General features: G+C 24.9%; 1 protein-coding gene across 1 annotated transcript in view; it reads left to right on the top strand.

Annotated features, from left to right (window-relative positions):
- LOC100208822 (receptor-type tyrosine-protein phosphatase alpha) overlaps positions 1-23,341 on the top strand; it is a 65,318-nt gene that overhangs the window by 13,971 nt on the left and 28,006 nt on the right. The window contains exons 4-7 of the mRNA XM_065801577.1: positions 5,468-5,752; positions 6,884-7,186; positions 16,095-16,448; positions 17,816-18,057. Coding sequence (XP_065657649.1) covers positions 5,468-5,752; positions 6,884-7,186; positions 16,095-16,448; positions 17,816-18,057 — 1,184 coding nt within the window. The remainder of the gene's footprint in view (positions 1-5,467; positions 5,753-6,883; positions 7,187-16,094; positions 16,449-17,815; positions 18,058-23,341) is intronic.

Here is a 23,341-nt window from a genome sequence, read left to right as displayed (position 1 = left end):
TTAAAACCTGATAAAGTTAACGGCGTTGACATATTAGATAAAGAAGTATATGTAAATGGTATTTATAAAATTAACGAGAAAACAAAATTCAAACAACTTAAGAAAGACGTTACTATAAATAGAGAAATTTTCAACTTCAAATTTTAAGGAAACTAAAAGCAAAAGATTTTTTCAAAAATTCTACATATAACAAAATTTTTCCATCTGGATCCCATCCTGTTTGTATCTATGGACTTCTAAAGATGCATAAATTAAATTCTTCTGAGACTCTCATAAACTTTAGACTCATTGTATTATTTATTGGAACCTATAATTATAACTAGCCAAGTTTCTTAGAGATTTAATATTCCATTTATAAACACTTAATTTTGTACAAAAGATTCATTTTCTTTTGTTAAAGAAATAAGTCAAGTCTATCTCCACAAATATTTTTAGTATCATACAATGTAACCAACTTATATAATAATGTACTACTTTAAGAATTTATTGAAATTGCAATTAATTTAGTTTTTCTCCATAATAAAAACATTAAAATTACTGAAAATGGTTTAAAAAAACTATTCCAATTTCCCACTTTGCAAATAGACTTTATAAAATTAAATAAACTACTTTCTTTTCTAAAGGACAAACTTATGATCAATCGATTGTGTAGCAATAGGTTCTCCACTGGCACCTGTTCTTGCCAATTTGTTCATGGATCATTTTGAAAATAAATGGATTAAAAGTTTCAATGGTGTAAAACCAGTTTTCTACAAAAGATATGTTAATGATATTTGAATACTTTCCATTCAGAAAACGACGCACATCTTTTTCTTATATAATATATATAATATTATATAAGAAAAATGTGTGCGATATATAAATAGTAGACAATTCTATTTCATTAACGATGGAATAAAAAGTAAGTTTAAAAAATCTTTTTTAGATGTAACTCTACACAAAATTAATTCTTCAGTTACCACTACTGTTTTTCATAAAAAAACCTATTCTAGTTTTCACACTAATTGTTATTGTTTCATTCCATTTTCATACAGAGTTAGTCTAATCAAATGCTTAATTGATAAAACATTTTTTTTTTTTTAAACATCTTTACTTCCAACAAGGCTGCAAGCAACCACTAATTAAAGTTGGAAGTTACTGGAAGAGAAAAGATGAAGATTGTAGAGCAGGATAACGATTGATAGATGACTTAAAGGATTGCAAATTATATGAATCAGGAAAGCAAGATGAAGGAAGCGAATTCCAAAGAACTGATGTTTGAGGAGAAAAACTAGGCAAATAAGAGTTTTGGAGCATTTAGGAACAGTCACAGAAAAAGGATGAGACTTGATTGAATGTCAAAAATTTAAAGTTAATAGTACTAAACATGGGTTTCATTCTGACATAAATGACCTCTTTATAGTTTTTCAAATAAACATTTACCCATCTTGGCTAATTTCAAAAATATATAACTATATTTAAACAAGATTTTCTCAAATACTCCACCACAATCAAAAATCAAAGAGTCTTATTTTAAACTGCTATTTTTGGAAAAAATATCTGACTTAACTAAAAAAAAGGCTGAGTTTAATTGCTAAAAAGTATTACCGTTCTGCAAATATTAAATTAGTATTTACCTCACTAAAAATTTCTAATTTCTTTTCTTCTAAAGATCCTATTCCTCTAAAGTTCAAATCGTTCGTGGTGTATAAATTCGTATGTGCATGATGAAACTCCTGTTATATAGACAAAACTACTTGCCATCTCAAGACGCAGATATCTGAATATTACAAAAGAGACAAAAAGTCTCATATCTATAAGCATCTCCATGCTAATGAAAAATGTTTCATTCAAAAAAGTGATAAGTGTTTTTCTGTTTTAGATTCAGTATCTAACAAATTCGAGTTGAAACTTAAAGCATGTTCATAAAATGGTTAAATCCTGGTATGAATAAACAGGTTAACCATGTCCAAATGACACTTTCTGTTTAGTTACACATATGACGTATATTTTTACCTATTCTTTTGTAATTTCCTATTTCTTAAGTATTACATGATAAACTTTCGATTTGATTTTATTTTATTTTGTAATTATATTACTATTAGTTTGTACAAGAATAATTACATTTTGCATTGTTTTTTTAAAGACACCTTTATCGGAATTTTAACAAATTTAAAATATTTAGTTTTAACTGAAGATGACTAGTGTTAGTTAAAACTGTATTGTTTTTTGTTAATACAATAATTTTACAAATTAAAAAATTTGTTTTTTTAATATTGAGCACTCTTTTACGATTATGGGTTTTGTTCTATTATCATACAAAACAGTCTTAATATCAATATATATATATATATATATATATATATATATATATATATATATATATATATATATATATATATATATATATATATATATATATATATATGTATGTATGTATGTATGTATATATATATATTCGTGATGGGGACCTGGTAATTTAGCTGTTTTCAGAAAAAAATTCAAGTATAAGATCCCTTAATCATCTTAAATGTGGTTAAAATTAGGAGGGGTTTTTAAACCTTCTATGGTTTTTCTAGTGATAGCCTCACAGTAAAAATACTCAATCCTGTTATTTTAAGTTATGTTCTGTTTAAGGTCATGTTATGTTAATTAAATCCTGTTATGTTTGTTTAGGGTTGAAAGGGCATTAATTTGTAAAAGTTTACTTTACATTTTTTATAGCATCATTTTAATTAAGAAATGGTACTTAGGAAAACAGTTCAAGTGACACAAGTGTGGAACTATGGGCAAATAATTTTAGCACATAAAAAAATAAGTTGATAACCCAAACAAAAATTTGCATTATCATTATGGAAACACTTTACACAATAATGATTATGTTATTTTAGATTGGCTAAAATCCATTCAACTGTAGAGTCAGCAGAATCTGCTGTTGTGCGTGCAAAATCAAGTCCTGAGAAATCAGATTTGGGAATCAGTATTACAATTTTTTCTAAAAATCAAACATGTAAACCAAAAAAAAGTAATAAACACAGGCCAATGATGTTTATCACTTTTTTATGTCTGCAGATCAAGCTTTGTTACTTAAAGTTGATTGGGGTTCGAGTGATTCACAATATTATTATATTTGAAACTCTGATGCAAAATGCTGACATTTATCCCCCATTAAAAACAATCCTAAAATCAAAAGTAGATTGTTACCCAGAGTGTTTGCATATTACAGAAACATCTGCAAAGTGTAGTTTACAGAGCATGGTTAACCATACTTTATTTAAAATTTTGAAACTAAAGTCTGAACAGCATCAGAATTTAGGTAAAACTGGGCAAGTGGAGTATTTAATTTGAAATATGGCACAGATGGGGCATCTTCACAAAGTATTTACAATCAAAGATTTGATGATACTGATCTTACTACTGGAATACAGAATGAAATTTCTGTATTTCAAACTGCAGTAATTCCTTTAAAGTTAAGAATTGGGGATATATATAAATTTAGAATAATCCAAAACTTTCCAGCCCTCATTTCTGTAGATGTCTTCAACTACTATACTAAAAAGAAACCAATGAACTCATTGCAGAAGAAGAAGTAAGTCCTAAAAAACAAATTGAAAATCTCAAGGATTATATTTTAGATCTAAATCTTTTTAGTAATGAAAAGCATGGTTTCATAAAATTAAAACTGTTGTTGACTTAACTATGCTTGATGGAAAATGAGTAAATGTAAAAGTTTCTATACTTACTTGGATTTAGTAAGATGCATATTTATGCATACATAATATAGATATATATGGATATAAACATATGTTTGCTATTTATGTTGATGGAAAATACTACAACATATAAATACTAAAGTTTATGTAAACATATTTATATAAACTTTAGTATTTATATGTTGTAGTATTTGTTGAAAAAGAAGATAAGATGGACTTGTGGTATAAAACTAACAAGACAAGAATAGGAGCCATAATCTTGAACGTAGATTGAAAAAACTTTGTATCAAACAACATTTGTCAGAGAAGATTAAAGTAGTTTCGGTATTAGCATATAGAGCGGTTGCAGCTTATGGAAAAACTAGAAGGGGTAGAAGTAAGAAATCTTGGAGAAGGTTTGTTATATTGTATGAACGAACATTAGTTAAGGAAATAAAATGCTTTAGTTAAGACAAGAAGATTATAAGATTATAAGAAGAATATAGAAAAGAAAAATAGAAAGCTACTAGTTGCTACTAGTTAAGCAAATATAAATATATAAAATATAATTTTATAAAATATAATTATAAATAAAAAATATAAAATATAATTTTATTACATAAAATAGAAAGACTAAAACTTGATGATGCTGATGATAGTTATTGATCATGATGATATTTACATATTAATATACATGCATATTTATATAAAATATAAACATTATTGCTTACTACTATTATCCCAGTATTATCTATCATCAGTCTTCTTTCTATTATTAGAACCTTTGAGTCTTTAATCAACAAATTTCTTACATCCTAATAACTCTAATAACTTATACTTAGACTCTAATAACTTATTTTCTGACAATACCGTTTTTTGATTTTTTTGCATCAAATATTTGTCCTTCCATGCTCTAAAAACTTTTATTCAGCTAGTTTTTTTTGCCTGCATATCAATGCTTAGGAACTATTCCTATTTTGTATTTATAAACACTTTATTTGATTGTAACCTAGTACTTTTCAAACTTTACAGTGGAAAAGAACCTTAGCTTTAAAAACAGTAATAGCTATGTTTCTTTCTTATTTTTATAAAATTGGTCAAATGCTAAAATTAACAGCCAAAGGTGAGCAAATTGAAATTATTCAAGAAAAATTTACCTTTTTAAGTAGGTGTCCTTTTGTATTTTTAGTTATATTAAAAAAGCCTCTAAGTAGGTGTACTTTTGTATTTTTAGTTATATTAAAAAAACCTCCAATAAAAAAAAGAGTTCCTATAATATTAGAAACTTTTAAAATTTAATTTGTATGTTCCTGGATCCAACATTCTGTTAATAAACCCAAAAATCTGGTTAATTAATCAAAGCCCAACATAGGAAAAAAATATGATTACCTATATAGTTGTTTTTAAATACTCTTTTAAAGTATTATTAAGTAAATCTGTATTTATTAATACTTTGGTTTTTAACTTAAATTGTTATTATTCCAAAGTTTAATACTTTTCAAAAAAGCTTATAAAAGACATTTTCAATTTTTTGTTTGAGGCCCTGTTAGCCTATATAAATGTTTTACAATAAATAAGATTTATAGACAAAATTAGTAAAATGTTTTACTAATGGCCATCCTAATAGTAATCATCTGGTCAGCACTTTTATTGTTCGTTGGTTTTGTGCATTAACGATTCTAAAAAGTTAAAACTGCATAATAGAAATATTGTAATAGTTTTGTTTATAAACTTGTAATTTTTTTAGTATTCATTCTATATAATTGTTATATTTACACTTTCTCTCTTTGTTTCAGCTCCAGATGCACCAGAATATCTTGAAGTAAAAAAATTATCCACATCTATCATTGTGGAATGGAAAAGACCGAAAGTATTGAATGGAGTCATCACAAAAGTTCTTCTTATTTATATGTTTAACATTAGTAGCAATTTAAGTAATATCACTAAAAAAGAAATAAACGATTCTTCTACATACGAAATAGTTGGTTTGCTTCCTAATACATTGTATAAAATCAGTATAAAATACAAAACAGTAGTTTATGGAAATGCAGCTACTATATTTGCTAAGACTGAAGTTGGAGGTTGGTATTATTTGATACAATAAAATACAAAAGCATAAATACAAATCAACAAAAATTTATAAAAATATTACTAAAAACTATGTAACTATTAGTATAAAATTTTTATTTTATTTTGGGTAGTTTATCAGTTAATACTTATAATGTAGTAGTTATAATGTAATACTTATAAGGTAGTTGGTGATGATAGTTATTGATTATGATGTTTACATATCAATATACAGTTATAATGTAATACTTATAAGGTAATTTAATCATGGTTTCTTTTTGATTTAAAAAGTTTTAAATTAAGAAGAAATTTAAATAATAAGTACGAATGTCAAAAATTTGACATTTAAAAGTTGCATTTTATTTATTGCCAACTTTTTTATTCAAATCAAAAGTTCAATTTCAATATTTCTCTTACAAAAAGCAAGAAATAAATTTATAACAACCAATTAAATTAGTTTTAGATGAGATTAATGTTTGAATTTATAAATATATTGCACAAACTACATGCAAAAACGTAATTTTTTATCGTAAAAAAATTTTCAAATTCAAGATTATTTATTTTTATATTGATTCGATTTAAATTTTTTCCAATAATTAAAATTTTACAAAAAATGATATTTTTACTAATTTAGATTTTTTTGTTTTTTGAAACAGATTTTAAAATGCAAGTTTAATCAAATCAATTTTAGTCAAATCAATTAAATCAAATCAAATTTAGTCAAATCAAATTTATTATTTTTTAATCGCAATGTTTACTTTATAATGTTTAATTTTATTTATTTTAAAATGTTTGAGTATATTTACTTATAAATATTTAAATATATATTTTTTTAAATGTTTTAATATATATACTTCAGATTGTTTGTCAAATTTTACTTTAATCCAGGCGATAGTTTTAACATAAATATTTTTTTTAATATTTTTAAAATATAGAATCATTTTTATAAAAATGTGTTCAGAGAGAAAGATAAACAACAACAAAAAAAAGATAACTTATATCACTTTTTAAAAATTGTTTAAATTTTTAAATACTTTCTAATATTTATAGAATATTTTAATTTCTTACAAATTTTTTACAGATGTTTTAATTACATAATTTCAAGTTCTTTAACAAATAAACAATGATTTGATTATTTTTTTTAGAGCCTCAAATAGCTCCTGAAGGGTTTTCAATTTATAATCGAACAGCTTCAACTGTTTATCTCAAATGGCAAAAAGTTCCTCTATATTTGAGTGGAGGAGATCTTACTGGTTATTCTCTTGATTTTCAACCATTTAAAACTTCTCTATTTGTTAACACTTCTTTTTCTTTTCTTATTGAAAATGAAATCGGAACTTTAGTTACAGATTTAAATCCTTTCACTAACTATTCTGTTACGTTGAAAGCTATCACTCAACAATTTAAAGGACCACCTGCTCATCTATTGTTTTCTACACTTGAAGGAGGTGAATTTTATTTTACAATTTTACTTTATATTACTTTTTTTTTTATTTTACATTCCTTTCAAATATTTTTAGATATGAAGATTTTTTTTTTTTTTTAATGATAAATAATGAAAGTGAAAAATAATTTTTCTTATTTTAACTAATTTAGTTATATATATTTTTTATTTTATATGAAAATGTTAACAATCAGTTTTCTTTAAAAAGCATACAGAATTTTTTCTTACTTTGATAATGAGATTGGAAAAGAATAATTTTTTTTTTAAATTACACTATGAAAAATTTGCAAAGGTTTATCATTTAAACTCAAAATGGTGATGTAAAATAATGGCCTGGGCTATGGTATTAATAGACTCTAAGACTTTAAATCTCTTCCTAAATCACTCCCCCCCCCCAATAAAACTTTTTTTTTTAAATAAACATTAACATTTTTGGACACCAAAGTCATGGAAAATTGATAATTTGCAACTTTAAAATTTGAAGACATTTTTAGAAGTTCATAGTTCTGCCAGTGAAGGAATGCTCTTGACATTTTAAATGCTTTCAATAATAAGTCTAGCATGCTAGTATTCTCCATAAACTCTATTTGTATGGTTTATAGCTAAAATATTTACTAATGTTTTTATCTTTTTTTCTTAATATTAAAGTTATCCTTCATGGATCACACTTATCTTTACTTTTACATTGATGATCTTGAATAAAATCTTTCTTCAACAATCACTTTGATTTAGCTGTTGATGATAAATTTTGACCTACAAAAACTCTGTTATTATTTTAATTTTTTTTGCTATTGACTGAGGGTTTTGGTTTGGGCAAGCAATCAATCAATTGATTTTTTCTAAGTTTTCTAAATTTTTCTGATCGTCTAAATTAATTTAAATATTAATTTTATATATATATATATATATATATATATATATATATATATATATATATATATATATATATATATATATACACACACACACACACAATTTAAAAAAAAAACAAAAAAGCACAACTTAATTTATTTTGTTTGTGTTTTTGTTTTTTCAGATATCCAACAATAAAATGCTATCAAAATGTATTTATTTATCTCAGCCAGAGTAAAGTAATTGTAATACTGCTTCCAAACAAAATTATTCTTAAAAAAACAACAAATTTTCAAAATTGTTCTGCTAAAAAATTACTCCTGGCAAAAAAAATTTTTAAAGTAGATTTTTTTTTCTTTCAAAAAAGGTGCTTAAATTTGGATTTCCTCATATTCTAATTCAATTTGTGATTTGATTCATAAATCAAGACCAGCTACGATTCGAGATTCAACTCAAAACTAAAAAAAAACAGTGCCCTAATATATATATATATATATATATATATATATATATATATATATATATATATATATATATATATATATGTATATATATATATATATGTATATATATATATATATATATATATATATATATATATATATATATATATATATATATATATATATATATATATATATATAAATTAGTAAAAACACTTATCTAATTTTTTCTTTCTTCTTCACAGTGTTACACCATCAGTAGGTTAATCAGGAAGATTCTTCTTGATGAACCTACTGATGGTGAAACACTGTGTAGAAGAAAGAAAAAATTAGATAAGTGTTTTTACTAATTTATTATTGCTTATTGTTCTTTAAGAACATTGAGCACTCTGTTTGTAGAATACACTAGCATAATTTATATATATATATATATATATATATATATATATATATATATATATATATATATATATATATATATATATATATATATATATATACATATATATATATATATATATATATATATATATATATATATATATATATAAATTATGCTATATATGTATATATATATATATATATATATATATATATATATATATATATATATATATATATATATACACACATATAATATAAAATTAAATCCATTAAAGTCAGGTACCATCAAAAAGCAGTTAGATAAGCTAACATGACAAAAGTTTAAACATGGTGAAGTAAAATGTATGAATAAGATACCCAATGGCAGATGTTATCTCTAAATAAATTTAAACCACAATGATTATTCTCTCTGACATATTCTCCAAATTGGTCAAAACATAATGATGTATCTTCAACTGGAGGATCTTTTCTACTGATGTAGCTAGCAATGAAAGCCTAAGTCACTTTAATTTCTTCAGATAGTTTGCTTTCAACAGCCCAAAGATTATAAAGTACATGGAAAAAAATATTTTCTCGCATTATATACATTTGTCACACAAACTTCTGAATTGTTAGCAAAGATACTAATATTCAAATATAGTTTGTTTTTTTTAATGGTAATTTTTTGCAATATTTGCTGAACAGTTATAAAAATGGCCCCACCTAATTCTTGAATTTTTCCATATGTTTTTTTAATAGGTTCACTAATGTCAGAGTCAAACATGCTAATGACTTGCAGTTAGTAAAGGTTTTACTAGTTCAACATTCCACAATGTGTATGAGAAAAATTTAATTGATTGAAGTTTTTATTTTATAAACTTGTTTTTCAAGAGCCATTTGACTGTTTTTGTCAAATTTAAAAGAAAGTTCATTCATATATCATTGTTTGATGAATAAACAACATGATTTTTATCTCTAGCACAAATATATTCTTAAATTCTTTTAATGTTAATAATTTTATCAAAATATTTGATAAAAAAAAATTGGAATTACCAAAGTTTTTAACAGAATTTCCAAAAAATTTACATCCTTGATATGTAAACTATTTAGCATAAATTTTATTTATTAGTAGAATAAACTGCCTTTAAGAAATAGAACATTTCTCAAAATAAAATTTTTAAAAATTATCATCTCCAACAATTTCAAACTTTAGAAATCAGTTTTGTCTTCAGTGATATACTTAGTTTTATCATCAGTGTACTTGGTTTTGTCATCAATGATATACTTGGTTTTATCATCAGTGATATACTTGGTTTTGTCACCAATGATATACTTGGTTTTGTCATCAGTGATATATTTGGTTTTGTCATCAGATATATACTTGGTTTTGTCATCAGTGATTTGGTTGTTCAAAGTTTTTACTTTATCAAGAGTAAAGATTTCTTAACAATGAAAAGTACTCAATTGACAATTAATCAAGAGAATATTTTTATATAAATAATATTAGCATTAACAATATATATTAATGAGTTCATACTTAATTATCTGTTTAGTAATATTACTTTTTTTGTAATCAATTAGTAAAGAATTCAGATAGTGTATTGCACTATGGAGATAAATAACACATACAATAATATTCATGTTTGTAAGAAAAATTTTTATGGTGCACTTAACTTCATAGTGATAAATGATTATCTAAGGGTGTAATCATTTTTTATTTTTAAAATAAACTTTGGAACATCCAATGTTGTCCAATATATCAGCAGACTGAAAATGTAATCATTTTTCATAGATATTTGATATTATTAAAAAAGATATAGTTTTAAATATTGTTTTATCTAAAAAACCTGCTTTCACAAAATCCTTAATTTTATTAAGCACACTTGAAGATGACAATGATTTAGTAGTTGGTCTTGATGGTGCTTGTGGAGTCAGAATTTAAATTTAATTTACACAAGAAAATACAGATAGTGGATGTTTTGTTTTTAACTTTCCGTAAACGAAAACTTTTTTTATTGTCTTTAAGGCAATGATTTTCCAAATAAATCTATTTTGGCTATCTGGAGTATTATGTCTTGGTATAGCACTTCCATTTTTTCATTTTATCATATCCATCTTTTTTGTTCATCCAAATTTTTTTTTTTGAAAAAAGACTATATAATATAATCACAGACTTTGTAATATGGTAGTTACCTCTGCATCCAGTGACACAACACTTAAAAACCATATTCTATCAATTTAATTATTAAACTCCAAAAAGAAAGCAAAGTTAATGTGCAATGGTCTAAATCCAACACTGATGCTATTAGGTTTGTCACACTTTTTTCCAGTTTTTTCAACTTTTATTTTCTTTCCATATCTTAATTTGACACGTTTTACTATTTTTGAGTGGAGATATTCTCTATAAAGACACACTCTTATTTAAAATTGTTTAATGAAGGTCTGAACAACTATAATTCTGTTCAATATCAAATTTATATTTACCTTTTCTGTAATCAGTTGAAATTTAAGTTTTGTTATACTTAATGCAGTTGCTTGAACTAGACTGAAAAATGAAATTCCACAGAGAAATATGAAACATTTCTATTGAAAAAACTTTTTATATAAATGTACACAAATCAGAGCCAACAGTAATTTTTAATCGTTAAAGTATACCTGAAACAAACAGAACACACAAGCAACATATATAAAAAAGTAACCATAAATATTCATTAAATACAAAAGTTTAACTTACTTCAAAACAAATATATATAGATATATATGCACAGATAAACCAATATTCATATAAACCCTAAAATCATGTTATTAATATTTAAAATCAACAAACATAAAATGATAAAGTATTGCTTTTGTTAAATTATAATTTATGTAGTTGGTGGTGTTATGAGAATGCTTCGCACCATACTTATATTTATTCACATTAGCTTAAATTTTTGAAAGAAGATATTTCCTATAAAGACACACTCTTATTTAAAGCTTTCTTATAAAGGTCTGAACAACTATAATAATTATCAACTTTATATTGAATAACACTTTCTGTAATCTGTTCAAATTTGAGTTCATTCAAACAGTTAATGTAAAGTTTTTGACTAGGTTTGATGTTAAGTTGACGTGCTGTTGAAACGTTAGATTTACACAATTCTCTATTATATTATTATAGTAATATGGCAAAAATATATCTTTTTATTTGGTTTAAAAGTGTTATCCTAACTTTTGAGTTAAAACATCAGTGTTCACAAAATCTTTTAGCTTTATTCTTTCTATTTCAATAAAGCATTTTGTCACAATCTTCATTCAAAACATTACCCACACAACATTTCTGTATCATTTTTTACTAATCAATAAAAATAAACAATATTCAATTAAAACAAAGAGTTAAACATGTTAAATTATAATTAAAAAGAACCTGCTAAATACAATAATAAAGTTTTACACTTAAGTTATAATCATGTAAATTATATTATAAAATCTATACATGCATAAGTTTAAACAAATACATACTTGAAAAAATAGAACTGTATATCTAAGGCTACAATGTACATCTAAGGCTACTTACATGTTTTAAGATAAAGTATAGGTCTTTTAATCTTTTGTTGCTTGTCTATATTTAGAACCTCTACAGTAAAAAGTTTCATAATTTATTTTAACTGTTTACACTATTTTCTATACTTGCAAAGTGTATGTAGTTTATTTTTTTTAAGAAAGAGATATTTAAACAGGCTGCTGCAAATTTTAAATTAACTTGTAATGTAAAATTTCAATTTTCACATGAGCTGTTTATACACTAAGTACGCAAAAGTAACAAAAATAAATCGCACTGTTGTGTGTAGGTATTGAACTGTTCAATACCTATATACAGCTCATAAAGGTTCTTAGCATATAGCTTATAAAAGTTTTTAATGTTTTTCTTAATATTGCATTATTTAGCAACTTTGAGGTACTTAAACTGTTTAAAATCAGTTAAAAACACCTGCAAAATTTCAGGTGATCTACTTTTTTTCATTACTAAATTTTGGTCTGTCAAAAATCAAAAAAATCTGCTGTAAGTTCCATATACTCAAAATTTTTCTGATTTTGGTTAATATTGATTCAATCATAACCATTAAACAGTTTGGTCAATCAAGCTGAAGTCTTCGTGATTGTGTTTTTTTTCTTCCATAAAACCTTTGGGTGGTCAAAATTTGAAGCAATACTGAGGTGGTACTCTAGGGTACTTTTGAAAAGCAAGGTGATTTCATATGGAATAACCAACTAAGGTTTTTTTTTCTAGGTAAAATTAAAATTTTTTTTGTTTATTACAGAATAAAACTACAAAAATTTGAAAGTTTTATTGTTTAATGTATATTATAAATTATATTTTAAATACTATTATTGTTTGTTTACTTAACATTTGTTGATTAAAAAAAATTAACTCTCTTGTGCTTTTGATTATATGTGTTTGTAATTACTAGCAGTAAGCAACCTGCAATAGGGTTATTAGTGATTAAATCATTAATTACAATAAAACTTGATATATCATTTAAAAAAATTTAATTAAATACAAATTTGTCTATAAATGTTATTTTAAGTTCATCATTCATTGTATCAGTCATTGCTTATAGTTAACAGTGTCAGCAGTCAGCAGTGTCATCATTCATTGTATCAGTCATTGCTTATAGTTAACAGTGTCAGCAGTGTCAGCAGTGTCATCATTCATCGTATCAGTCATTGCTTATAGTTAACAACAAAAAAGTTATTTTTAAAAGAACTTAATTGATGTTAATGTAGGAGGAAAGTCAAGTATAGCTGAGTTCTTTTTAAAATCTGTTCTTTTTAAAATCTAGTTCTTTTTAAAATCTGTTGCAACACAGCAGGTACCAGAAGAGGAAAGTCAAGTAAAGCCTGCCAATACCTTAAAAAAAGAAATAAAATAAAAAGTTATATTTTTTAATTACAAAAGTTTTAATTGCATTTTATTGTTAATAGAATTATAATTATAATAATATATAAGAAAACATCGAGAATAAAAAAAATAATTTTATCAGCTTAGCTCTATCAACACAAAACACAGTAACAATAGCGCGCATTGAATATTTTTAAGCTCTCATTACAGACATTACTTTGTGTCTCTAAAATAATTAAAAAAGGCTAAAAAACACAAACTAATAGCATTGCTTGGTGCTGTCAAATAACACTAGAACTTGGTAAGATATTTTATTAACTAAAATATTTGAGCTAAAGGGATTTTATTTATTGCAATGTTTGAACAATCGAAGTACACTTATAGTTAAACAATTTGAACATTTATATAATAAAATTGCAAGCAACTCAAAAGTATTTCTCATACATGGTCATTATTAATTGTGGTATTAATAAATATGTCAGAGCTCAGTAATTACATAAGTTTCATTAATGCTCCTTTTATTAATTTTCATTTAACTTTCATTTAAGAGAGAGGGGAGAGAGAAAGAAAGTGTTTCTAAAGCAGCTTATTAAAAAAAGTAAGAGACACGCAACAAATATTTATGACCATAAGAAAAGTTACTGTTAATGATTGTTAATAATGACAAAAATAACATTAAAACACAAAATAGGTATAACACAAATAACCATAAAAACTGGTTTTGTTATGTTACCAGTAAACAAAATTATTTTTACCTTATGCAAAATTATTTTTACTATTATGCAAAGCTCGTATATTAAGCTTTCCAATGAATACCAATGGGTATTCATTGGAAAACGTAAAATTTAAGCTATGCAATTAACATTTTCATTTTTATGAAATGTTTTCCAAAGTTTTGCATTTTTAAAAACAATTTTGGACAATAGTACCCAACTTTTTTTGTGTACACAACTTTTTTTGTTCAATATCTTAATCAAAAGTTATGTCCTTGCAAATTTTTATCTTACTTTTTAATTTTTTTGTGAAAATTTGACCGCAAAAAAAATACGGCAACATAGGTAAATTTGCTGCGCAATTCAGGATTGTGAACAAATTGTTTTAACTTTGAAAGGGGGACATAAGGGAGTATGGTTTTAAAGCATTTCAATTTAATCCCTGGCATTCTTTACTCTCTGTAAACTTTCAAGTTAATCCCTTTACACTGAGCTTCTTTTAAGAATAATCTTGCTGCAAATTATCTCCAAATTTGTAAAACTGGAGTCAACATATTTAAAAATTTAGCCTTAAACAGTGAAAATATTTGATATTTTTCAGTTTCTATAATTATTTTTCTACCCTTGCTCCTTTAATGGAATGAAATGTAATAATTCATTGTATATATATATGTAATAATTCAGTTCACTAAACTTTCTTGAAGGTTTGAAAATTATTAAGTCATAAAAGTTGAGTTTGTTTTTAAAAATTAGTATTTTTGAATTATTTCGCATTTTCAAGTATTTCTGACCACTGCATATTGGCTCAAAATTTCAATTTATTTTTAAATTTCTAAAAATGAACAAAAAAAGTTAAAAATGTCAATAAAATAATAATCAACCTAATAAAATAAGCAAGGCTGGTTTTATTTTGTTTTATTTATTATTATATTATAATAGTATTCAATATATAATGATAGCGTTTAATGTATATTGAGTTATATTAATACTTTTTTAAAATAAAAATTAATTAAAAAGTAGTAATAAACACTTTTATGAAGTATTAGTATTTTTTAGTGCAAAAAAGTGCATAAAAAGTAGGCCTCATCCATTCCCTCTATTTTCCTAAATATAAAAGTATAAAAACAAATCAATTATAAGAAAAAGCTAAAACAAACAAAATGTAAACAATTTTAAAAATTAAAAGGGGTGATCCTTTTTACTTTTTATCTAATAAAAATGTAATATATAAAATGCTAAACTATTTTCTGTATTTACTTCTATTATATTATGTTTCTATTATAATTCATCTAATATTTCTACACTAATAAATAATAATTAAATTTGAAAAAGTAAAAAGTTTCAACTTGTTCGGTAGATCTTTCTGAATAACCGCATTTTCGGAACGCAATTTTTCGAGTTCAGAAAAGCCCAGTAACCTATTAAAACTACTTTGAAAATGAAAGGGAAACAGTGTTAAACGTTGTAGTAATAATATTTAGATAAATATAGTTTAATTTTTAATTGTAGAACAACAAAAATTTTTAAAATAAAATGTTCATGTATGATGTATTTATGTATATGATCATGTAAGATATATTTATATTTGTTCATGTATGGTATATTTATGTTTCTCAGTATAATTAACATAATATTTTTGTTTGTTGTTGTTTTAACAAGTACCTTCTGCTCCACAAAATCTCGAATATTCATCAGAGGTCAACGAGGATGATAAATTTACACCAAAAGTTATTATAAAGTGGTATCCTCCAAGATTTATTAATGGAATCCTAACAGAATATCTAATTAGTTTTTGGAAAATAGGTATATGCAAAAAAAGTTTGTGTAAGCGTGAAATGTACTTTTCTAAAAAGAACACTGAGAATGGTACAATTGATGATGCTAAATCAAGCCGTCGTCATCTTATTCTTCAAAAGTTAGATTCATACAGTCAGTATAAGTTTGAAGTTCAAGAAAAAACTGGGGGAGGTTGGGGTGAATCATCCGCAACATTAATACCAACAAAACCAGGCAGTAAGTATGTTTTTATATTACTGTGTTAACTTATTAATTGAAGTTACTTTTGAAATTTTAAATAAACTTATTAGAAAATGTTGTTTTAAGATTGACTTATTTATTGACTGTTTTATTAAGCCTGAATTCTATAATATATGACTTTATTGACTGTTTTGTTAAGCCTGAATTCTATAATATATGACTTTATTGACTGTTTTATTAAGCCTGAATTCTATAATATATGACTTTATTGACTGTTTTATTAAGCCTGAATTCTATAATATATGATAAAAATGAAAATCAAAAATTTTATAATTTTCTAAAAGAAAAATTGCATCACTAAAGTTTGCCCTAAAATATAACTTGATTTTATTCTAAAGTTTAATAATTATTCATATAGGATCTGACCCAGTAGGCACAGGATATGTTTTAGTCATCTAAAAAACAAAATAATATGTGTTCTAGACATCTTAAACATATCTTATGCACACTGGGGAGGTGCAATCTTTTTCAAAAAAGTTTTACGCTCTAATTTCAGCCAGTTTAGGCAAAGCAGACCTAATATAAGCAGACTTAATATAAGCACACCTAGTATAACCACACCTAATATAAGAACTTAATAGTTAAAATCTTGTTTAAAATTTATATAAGGTTTTTTTTATTATGTTTTAACTTTTTATTTTGTTTTGACTTTTTTGGTTGTTCAACTAATCTAACTAATCTAGCTAAGCAAATATTTTAAAATAGTTCTTTAACTCTTTTTTCTTTTGATTCATCATCGCAATCAAGCAATCTGAAAAAGTTGTTAATTGTTGCAGTTCAATATAAATGTAAAATTTAATATTTAATAACAAAAAATATAAACAAAATAATGATAAAAACATAATAATAATAAATAAAGAGTCAATATTAACAAAATTAATCTAAAATATGAAAACTTCTAACAAAAATTATGAAAAAATGAAGTAAATTTCTAATGATAATTAATGATAATTAATGATAATTAATGATAATTATTTAAAAGAAAAATAGTTATAAGAATAAAAATAACACATATAAATTGAATTTGTTTTTATACTTACAATTTTTATCATTATTTTTATTATTATATTATATAATAATATTTTAACAATAACAATATGATAACAATCACAATTATTTTTTTATAGCAACAGTAGAAATAACAAGTATCAAAATATGTTACATGTTAAAAAAAGGAATAGTATTAACTAAAAAACTTTACAAAAAAGAAACTGAAAATGCATTAAAGTAAAACAATTAAGTCACACAAAAAAAAAAGTATACTTTTAAAAACATTGTGTATTTATGTGTATGTTTTTTGCTTGTGCAAGGTATAAAAGTGTATATTGTTTTAAAATATTTAGAAGCAACTCCACCTGTTGGTTTAACCATGACTACATCAAGTCACAATTCAATTACATTATCATGGTCTCCACCTGAACATGTTAATGGAGATATATTGTTTTATGAAGTTAATTTATTTTCTAGTAACAATGAGTTAGTTAAAACAATCCAGCATCCTGTTTCTGATCTGCTAGAAAACTCAGAAGAAAAAACCATTCTTGATATAACACAGCTAAAAAGTGAAACTCAATATATTGTGAAGGTTATTTCTTTGTTTTTAATTTTAATAGCTATATTGTGTGTTGTGTGTGTTTGCACTGTGTAAGTTAGTTAGCATTTTGAAAAACTTGACAAAAGTTTAATTTTTATTGAAAAGTAAATTAAATATATTCTTATTTTTCAAGTTAATATGCATTATATTTACTTTAAAAAAAAGTCGCAACATTTTGTATTTTAAACCAAAAAGCATTTTTCAAGTTATTATTTTATAATAATGCAATGGTTGTAAAAAAGTATTGTTTACATGTTGCACAATACAACTTTATGATATTAAAAAATCACAACCAAAATTTTTAAAAGTAGTTTAGTTACTAATAGCTTTGAATTTTTTTAATAAGTTAATAAATTTGTTTTAATAAATTTTAAATTTTTTAAAATAAGTTTAAAATTTTTTTTAATAAATGTTTTTTATAATAAATAATTATTAATAAGTTGTTTAATAAAAAAAAGTATTTAATTTTTGGTTTTTTATTCTTTAAATAGTTGTCTTATTTAATTTATGAATTTCAAAACTAATAAATGTTTTTTGATTTTTTGAATGTGTCTCAGCTAAAAAGTTTGTTATCAAAGACCTTGCTAATAACAGAATGAAGACTGATTAGACAATAACTAGAAGGGTTAAAATGTCATCTGGAGTTTTTGAAAATTGGAACAACAGATGCCATTTTCCAGCAGGCAAGAAAGCAAGAGTCATTGAAGCACCAGTTAAATAGTTTAGAAAGAACTAAAGAGAGTTACTTGAATGTTGGAATAATTTTTTTACTGACAAAATACTTAAGTTTTGGTTATTTGAAAAATTCAGTATTGTTATGAGCCTTAAAGAGTTTTTACATTTAATTGTTGTCTTCATTTTGATGATTGAAGAGCTAAAAACCTTAAAAGTTAAGAGAGAACTAAAGTTCTGTACAACAATTATGTAAGACTTTAATAAGATTATGACAGGAATGTTGTCTGGATTACAAGTCATAAAATAGTTTAATTGAGATATGACTTTAGCAACAGAAGCTGGAGTGATTTGAATGTCTAACAATGGGTTAACCTGTTTAATTGGAATGGAAGGAAGAGAATGGATTTTGTTAATGACTTGTTGAAGCCTAATTTATAAGATAAAATACAAGATTTAGTGAACTGAAAATAATTGAGCTTAGCATCAGACATCACCTTTTTACATAATTTTTTGCAATAATACATAGCCGTTTGTTCTCAAAAAAGTTGTTCTTTTGAAAAAGATTTATAAAATGATTACTGTTAGATATAGCAGCTGCACAAGAAGGTGAAAAACCATGGAGTAGAATGACTTGGAACTGGCAAGAAGGAATAAAAGCTTCTAATCCTGCCTGATTACAGGAGGTTGCGTAGGAAGGGTATTTATTAGCTGAGAGAGAAAAGACATCAGCCCAAGCATCATCACAAAGAAAATCACAAAAAGAATGTCAGTCAGCTTTAGGGTAGTAGTAAATAGGGCGATGATCCTAAAATACTGGTTTTTTATGTTTTATATTTTAGGTTACTTTTGGAATGATTTAAGTTTAAAAAGATTTGATTTATTCGTAGCTGGAGCACGGCCTCCTAAGCAATGAGCTATGTTGTTTTCTCAGTCCAGTTAATTAATCTAAAGTCCTAATTTAGGTTTCCTTATGTGGACTGGACAATGCGCACCAAAAGCGCATTGTCCAGTCCACATAAATCAATCGAGAAGATTAAGCATTCATCATCCTAGACAGGAAACAATTTAACATAGGTTTACGTTTACGCCAGCAAAAAAGATGAAAAAGGGGTTCAAGGCTGGTTAGTAGAATTATTCTGCTTACCCTTTAAGTCTTTGCAAAAGAGGCCTTCTACAAAACAGTAGCTGGATGCAGTTATCATCTTCCTAAGATGAGTAATTTATCAAGACACCATCACCAGCCTTTACTTAACCAAGAACCTCAAGGCAGGGGATTTTCAAGTGGGAGTTTGTTTCTCCTAGCTTCTGCCTAACAAAGCAAACCTTACAAGGCAACAAGGCATGTAGCAGGTAGTACTGGGTTACATATACCAGTAGTATGGTGGTAGTGATAATCTTGAACCTGACCTGACCTGGAGTCCAAAATGGTTTTCTGCTTCAACTCTTCTACAGGTTGTGGTTCAGAAAACATTTCTATTATAGTCTTTCGGAGCTGTTGTCTTTCAAAACTATTTAACAAGTGCTTAGTCTTGTTTTCTAGCCTGCTGGAAAGTGGCATCTGTTATCCTTATTTGCAAAAACTCTAGAGAGAGATCTGATTTACCATCCCATTATTTTTCATACTATCATAATCATGGTTTTTGAGTCTTTAATTAACACTTAATCTCCTATCTTTAATCAAATATCTTACTATCTGATTATTCTGAAAAAGTTACTAATGCACAAATATGTAATTTAAAACAGAAGTTCAACAGTTTTTAGTTACAATGTGTAAACATATGGTTAAAAAAAGTTTGCTAAACACATTTTTTACCAGATACTTAATGTGTTTATCACCTTTATACATGGTGGAATTATTTGACAAGTTGTTGCTGAAATTAGTTGCTTATAAAAAGGTATCATCTTCAGCTGCTGATCAAGCCAAATTGCAGTATTCACAATTTTTAACTACTGTTGTAAAAGTGAACCAGGAGAAATTTCTTGGATTCAAAAAAAAAGGTGATAGATTAGATTCTTTTTTAGTTCAATTACAGATGCTTCAAGACTCAAGGAGTTAATGAAAATTTACCAATTGTTACTATTATTGTCCCATGGCTAAGCACAAGTAGAGCTTGGATTTAGTATAAATGACCAACCTCTGGATGATAACGTGCTAACTGATACTCTTGTTGCGCAGAGAATTGCACATGACCACATGTGCAGTGAAAATATAAAAATCATCTCAATTGGCTATGACAGTTATTGGAGATGTCAAGGATGCACAAAAACTATACTTTAGCAGTCCAAAAGAGAAGTCCATGAAGGCCTTAAAAACTGACTGTGATACTAAACTGAAAAATTTTAATAAAGAGATCACTAGTTATAATGAACAAAGTTACATCAGCTTAGATATGATGCAGATGCATTGCAAGCGGAGAAGCAGAAATCATTGATAGAAAGTCAACAATTCTAAAATCTAAATGCACTAAAGAGGGATGCCACTAAAAAGCAGGATTTACTAGAAAAAATTACAGCAGTAAAAACAACTGATTTGATTATTTCTTTTTATGATTTGATAATATGAAATATGAAGTTTGATTTTTGAAATTGGCTGAGTATTTTAATGATTTTTGAAATTGGCTGAGTATTTTAATGATTTTTGAAATTGGCTGAGCATTTTAATGATTTTTGAAATTGGCTGAGTATTTTAATGATTTTTGAAATCGGCTGAGTATTTTAATGATTTTTGAATTTGGCTGAGTATTTTAATGATTTTTGAAATTGGCTGAGTATTTTAATGATTTTTTATTGTTCATATTTGATTATTTATTGTTTGTTACTTAGTCATAAAGTTATCTATTTAGTGCAATGTTAAATTTCTAATGCAAGTATAAAATTAATTTTTTTGTGCAGAAATTTTTTAAGGTAATATTTTTGTGCAGAAATTTTTTAAGGAAATATTTTTGTATGTGTAGAAATGTTAGTTTATTTCAAATAACAGTGTTTAGGCCCTAATTTTATCTTTTTTATCTTAGGTAGGCATTTGTACAACTTTTAAATAAAATGAAAATATTTTAGTGTCACTTTATTTTTGAAATCCTCCTAAAATCACCTAAGATTTTTATTCTTTTTTTTTTAAATTCCCCGTTTATCTCCTTAAAAACCTTGTAAAATCTCCTAAATTATCCTAATTTTTTCAGACAAAAAAAGTGTGGCCACCCTGAAAGAAGAAAATATAAACCAATATTTCTATTTTATATATATATATATATATATATATATATATATATATATATATATATATATATATATATATATATTTATATATATTATATATATTTTTTATATAAACAGAAGTTTTTTATATAAACAGAAACCGAATTTTTAAATATAATTTTATATATAAACTTATAAACAATAAAATTATTATAAATTAATATATTACTTTATATATATTAAATGTAAAGTAATATAATAATTTATAATAATTTTATTGTTTATATAAAAAATTTATTAAAAGAAAATAATTTTTTGCTTCTAATGTAACCATTTTCTTCTTAATTCTCCTTACTTTTTTTTTCAAAAAATTGCCGTTCGCAACCAAATCTCTCTAAAAATTAGGAAATATCTCCTTAAATCTACCTAAAATCCTTACTTTTAGCCTCAGTTGTAATAGTGGGAAACCTTGTAAAATAAAAAATATTTCAGTTGGCTGCAAGGTGAGTGTGAAAAAACTGGAGGGTACACCCCTGTCTATAATTGATGCAATCAAAATTCCACTTCCATTTTTCACCTGCATATGTAGGATTATTCATATGTTGGATTTAATTCTATGACAAACATTGACATGCAGACTCCAAACCAATGTTTGCTAAGGTATCAAAAAATGTTTTCCCAATATCACCAGAGCAGGTAAACGACAAAAGTCTTATCATTTAGCCTTGTTGATGTCATAAACATTTTCTTTTTTTAAATTTCAATCAAATTAAAAAACTACATTTGCATATTTCTCAAAAAAATATTTATCAAGTATTTTAAAGTTAAAAATTTAAATTTTCTTGTTTTTACTTTTTTTTTTTTTTTTTATGTTAATTATATAACATGAAATAAAATTAAAGATGTATGATATACAAGTGTGTGTGAACAAGCAGAGGAAGGGTGGTGTTATATTTTGAAAATAAAAAAGAGTTTGAGATAAGCTATAATCAAGTAAATGTTTTATTAAAGTACATTTAAAAATTTGGATTAAAATTATAGTTTAACTATTATTCGGAAGAAATGAGTTTCACAAGTCCTCGGTATGCTATTAAGAGTTCAGATTTTTTATTACCTTATAATTATGCAATGAATGATAGTTATTATAATTATGTAATGATTGTTTTATTTGTTATTTATAATCTCCAATAAAGAAAAGGTCTTCATAAATATTTGACAGCATTTTTAGTCTTTTAAATAATAACTACTCCAGCTACGCATAAATAAAAAATAGATTGATTTTTCTATTAGGTCAAATAGCTAATTTGTTTATCAAGTATTATGCCAAAGAATTTAATACAGAATATCTGCAGCAATTTAGTTTTTTCTATTAAAATATCCAAAAGCTTTAAAGGCAAGTGTTAGA

The sequence above is a fragment of the Hydra vulgaris genome, chromosome 07 (genome assembly GCF_038396675.1).
Source record: "Hydra vulgaris chromosome 07, alternate assembly HydraT2T_AEP".
Taxonomy (NCBI): domain Eukaryota; kingdom Metazoa; phylum Cnidaria; class Hydrozoa; order Anthoathecata; family Hydridae; genus Hydra; species Hydra vulgaris.
Note: the sequence above shows the minus strand (reverse complement) of the source record. Positions and strands in the feature narration are given on the sequence as shown.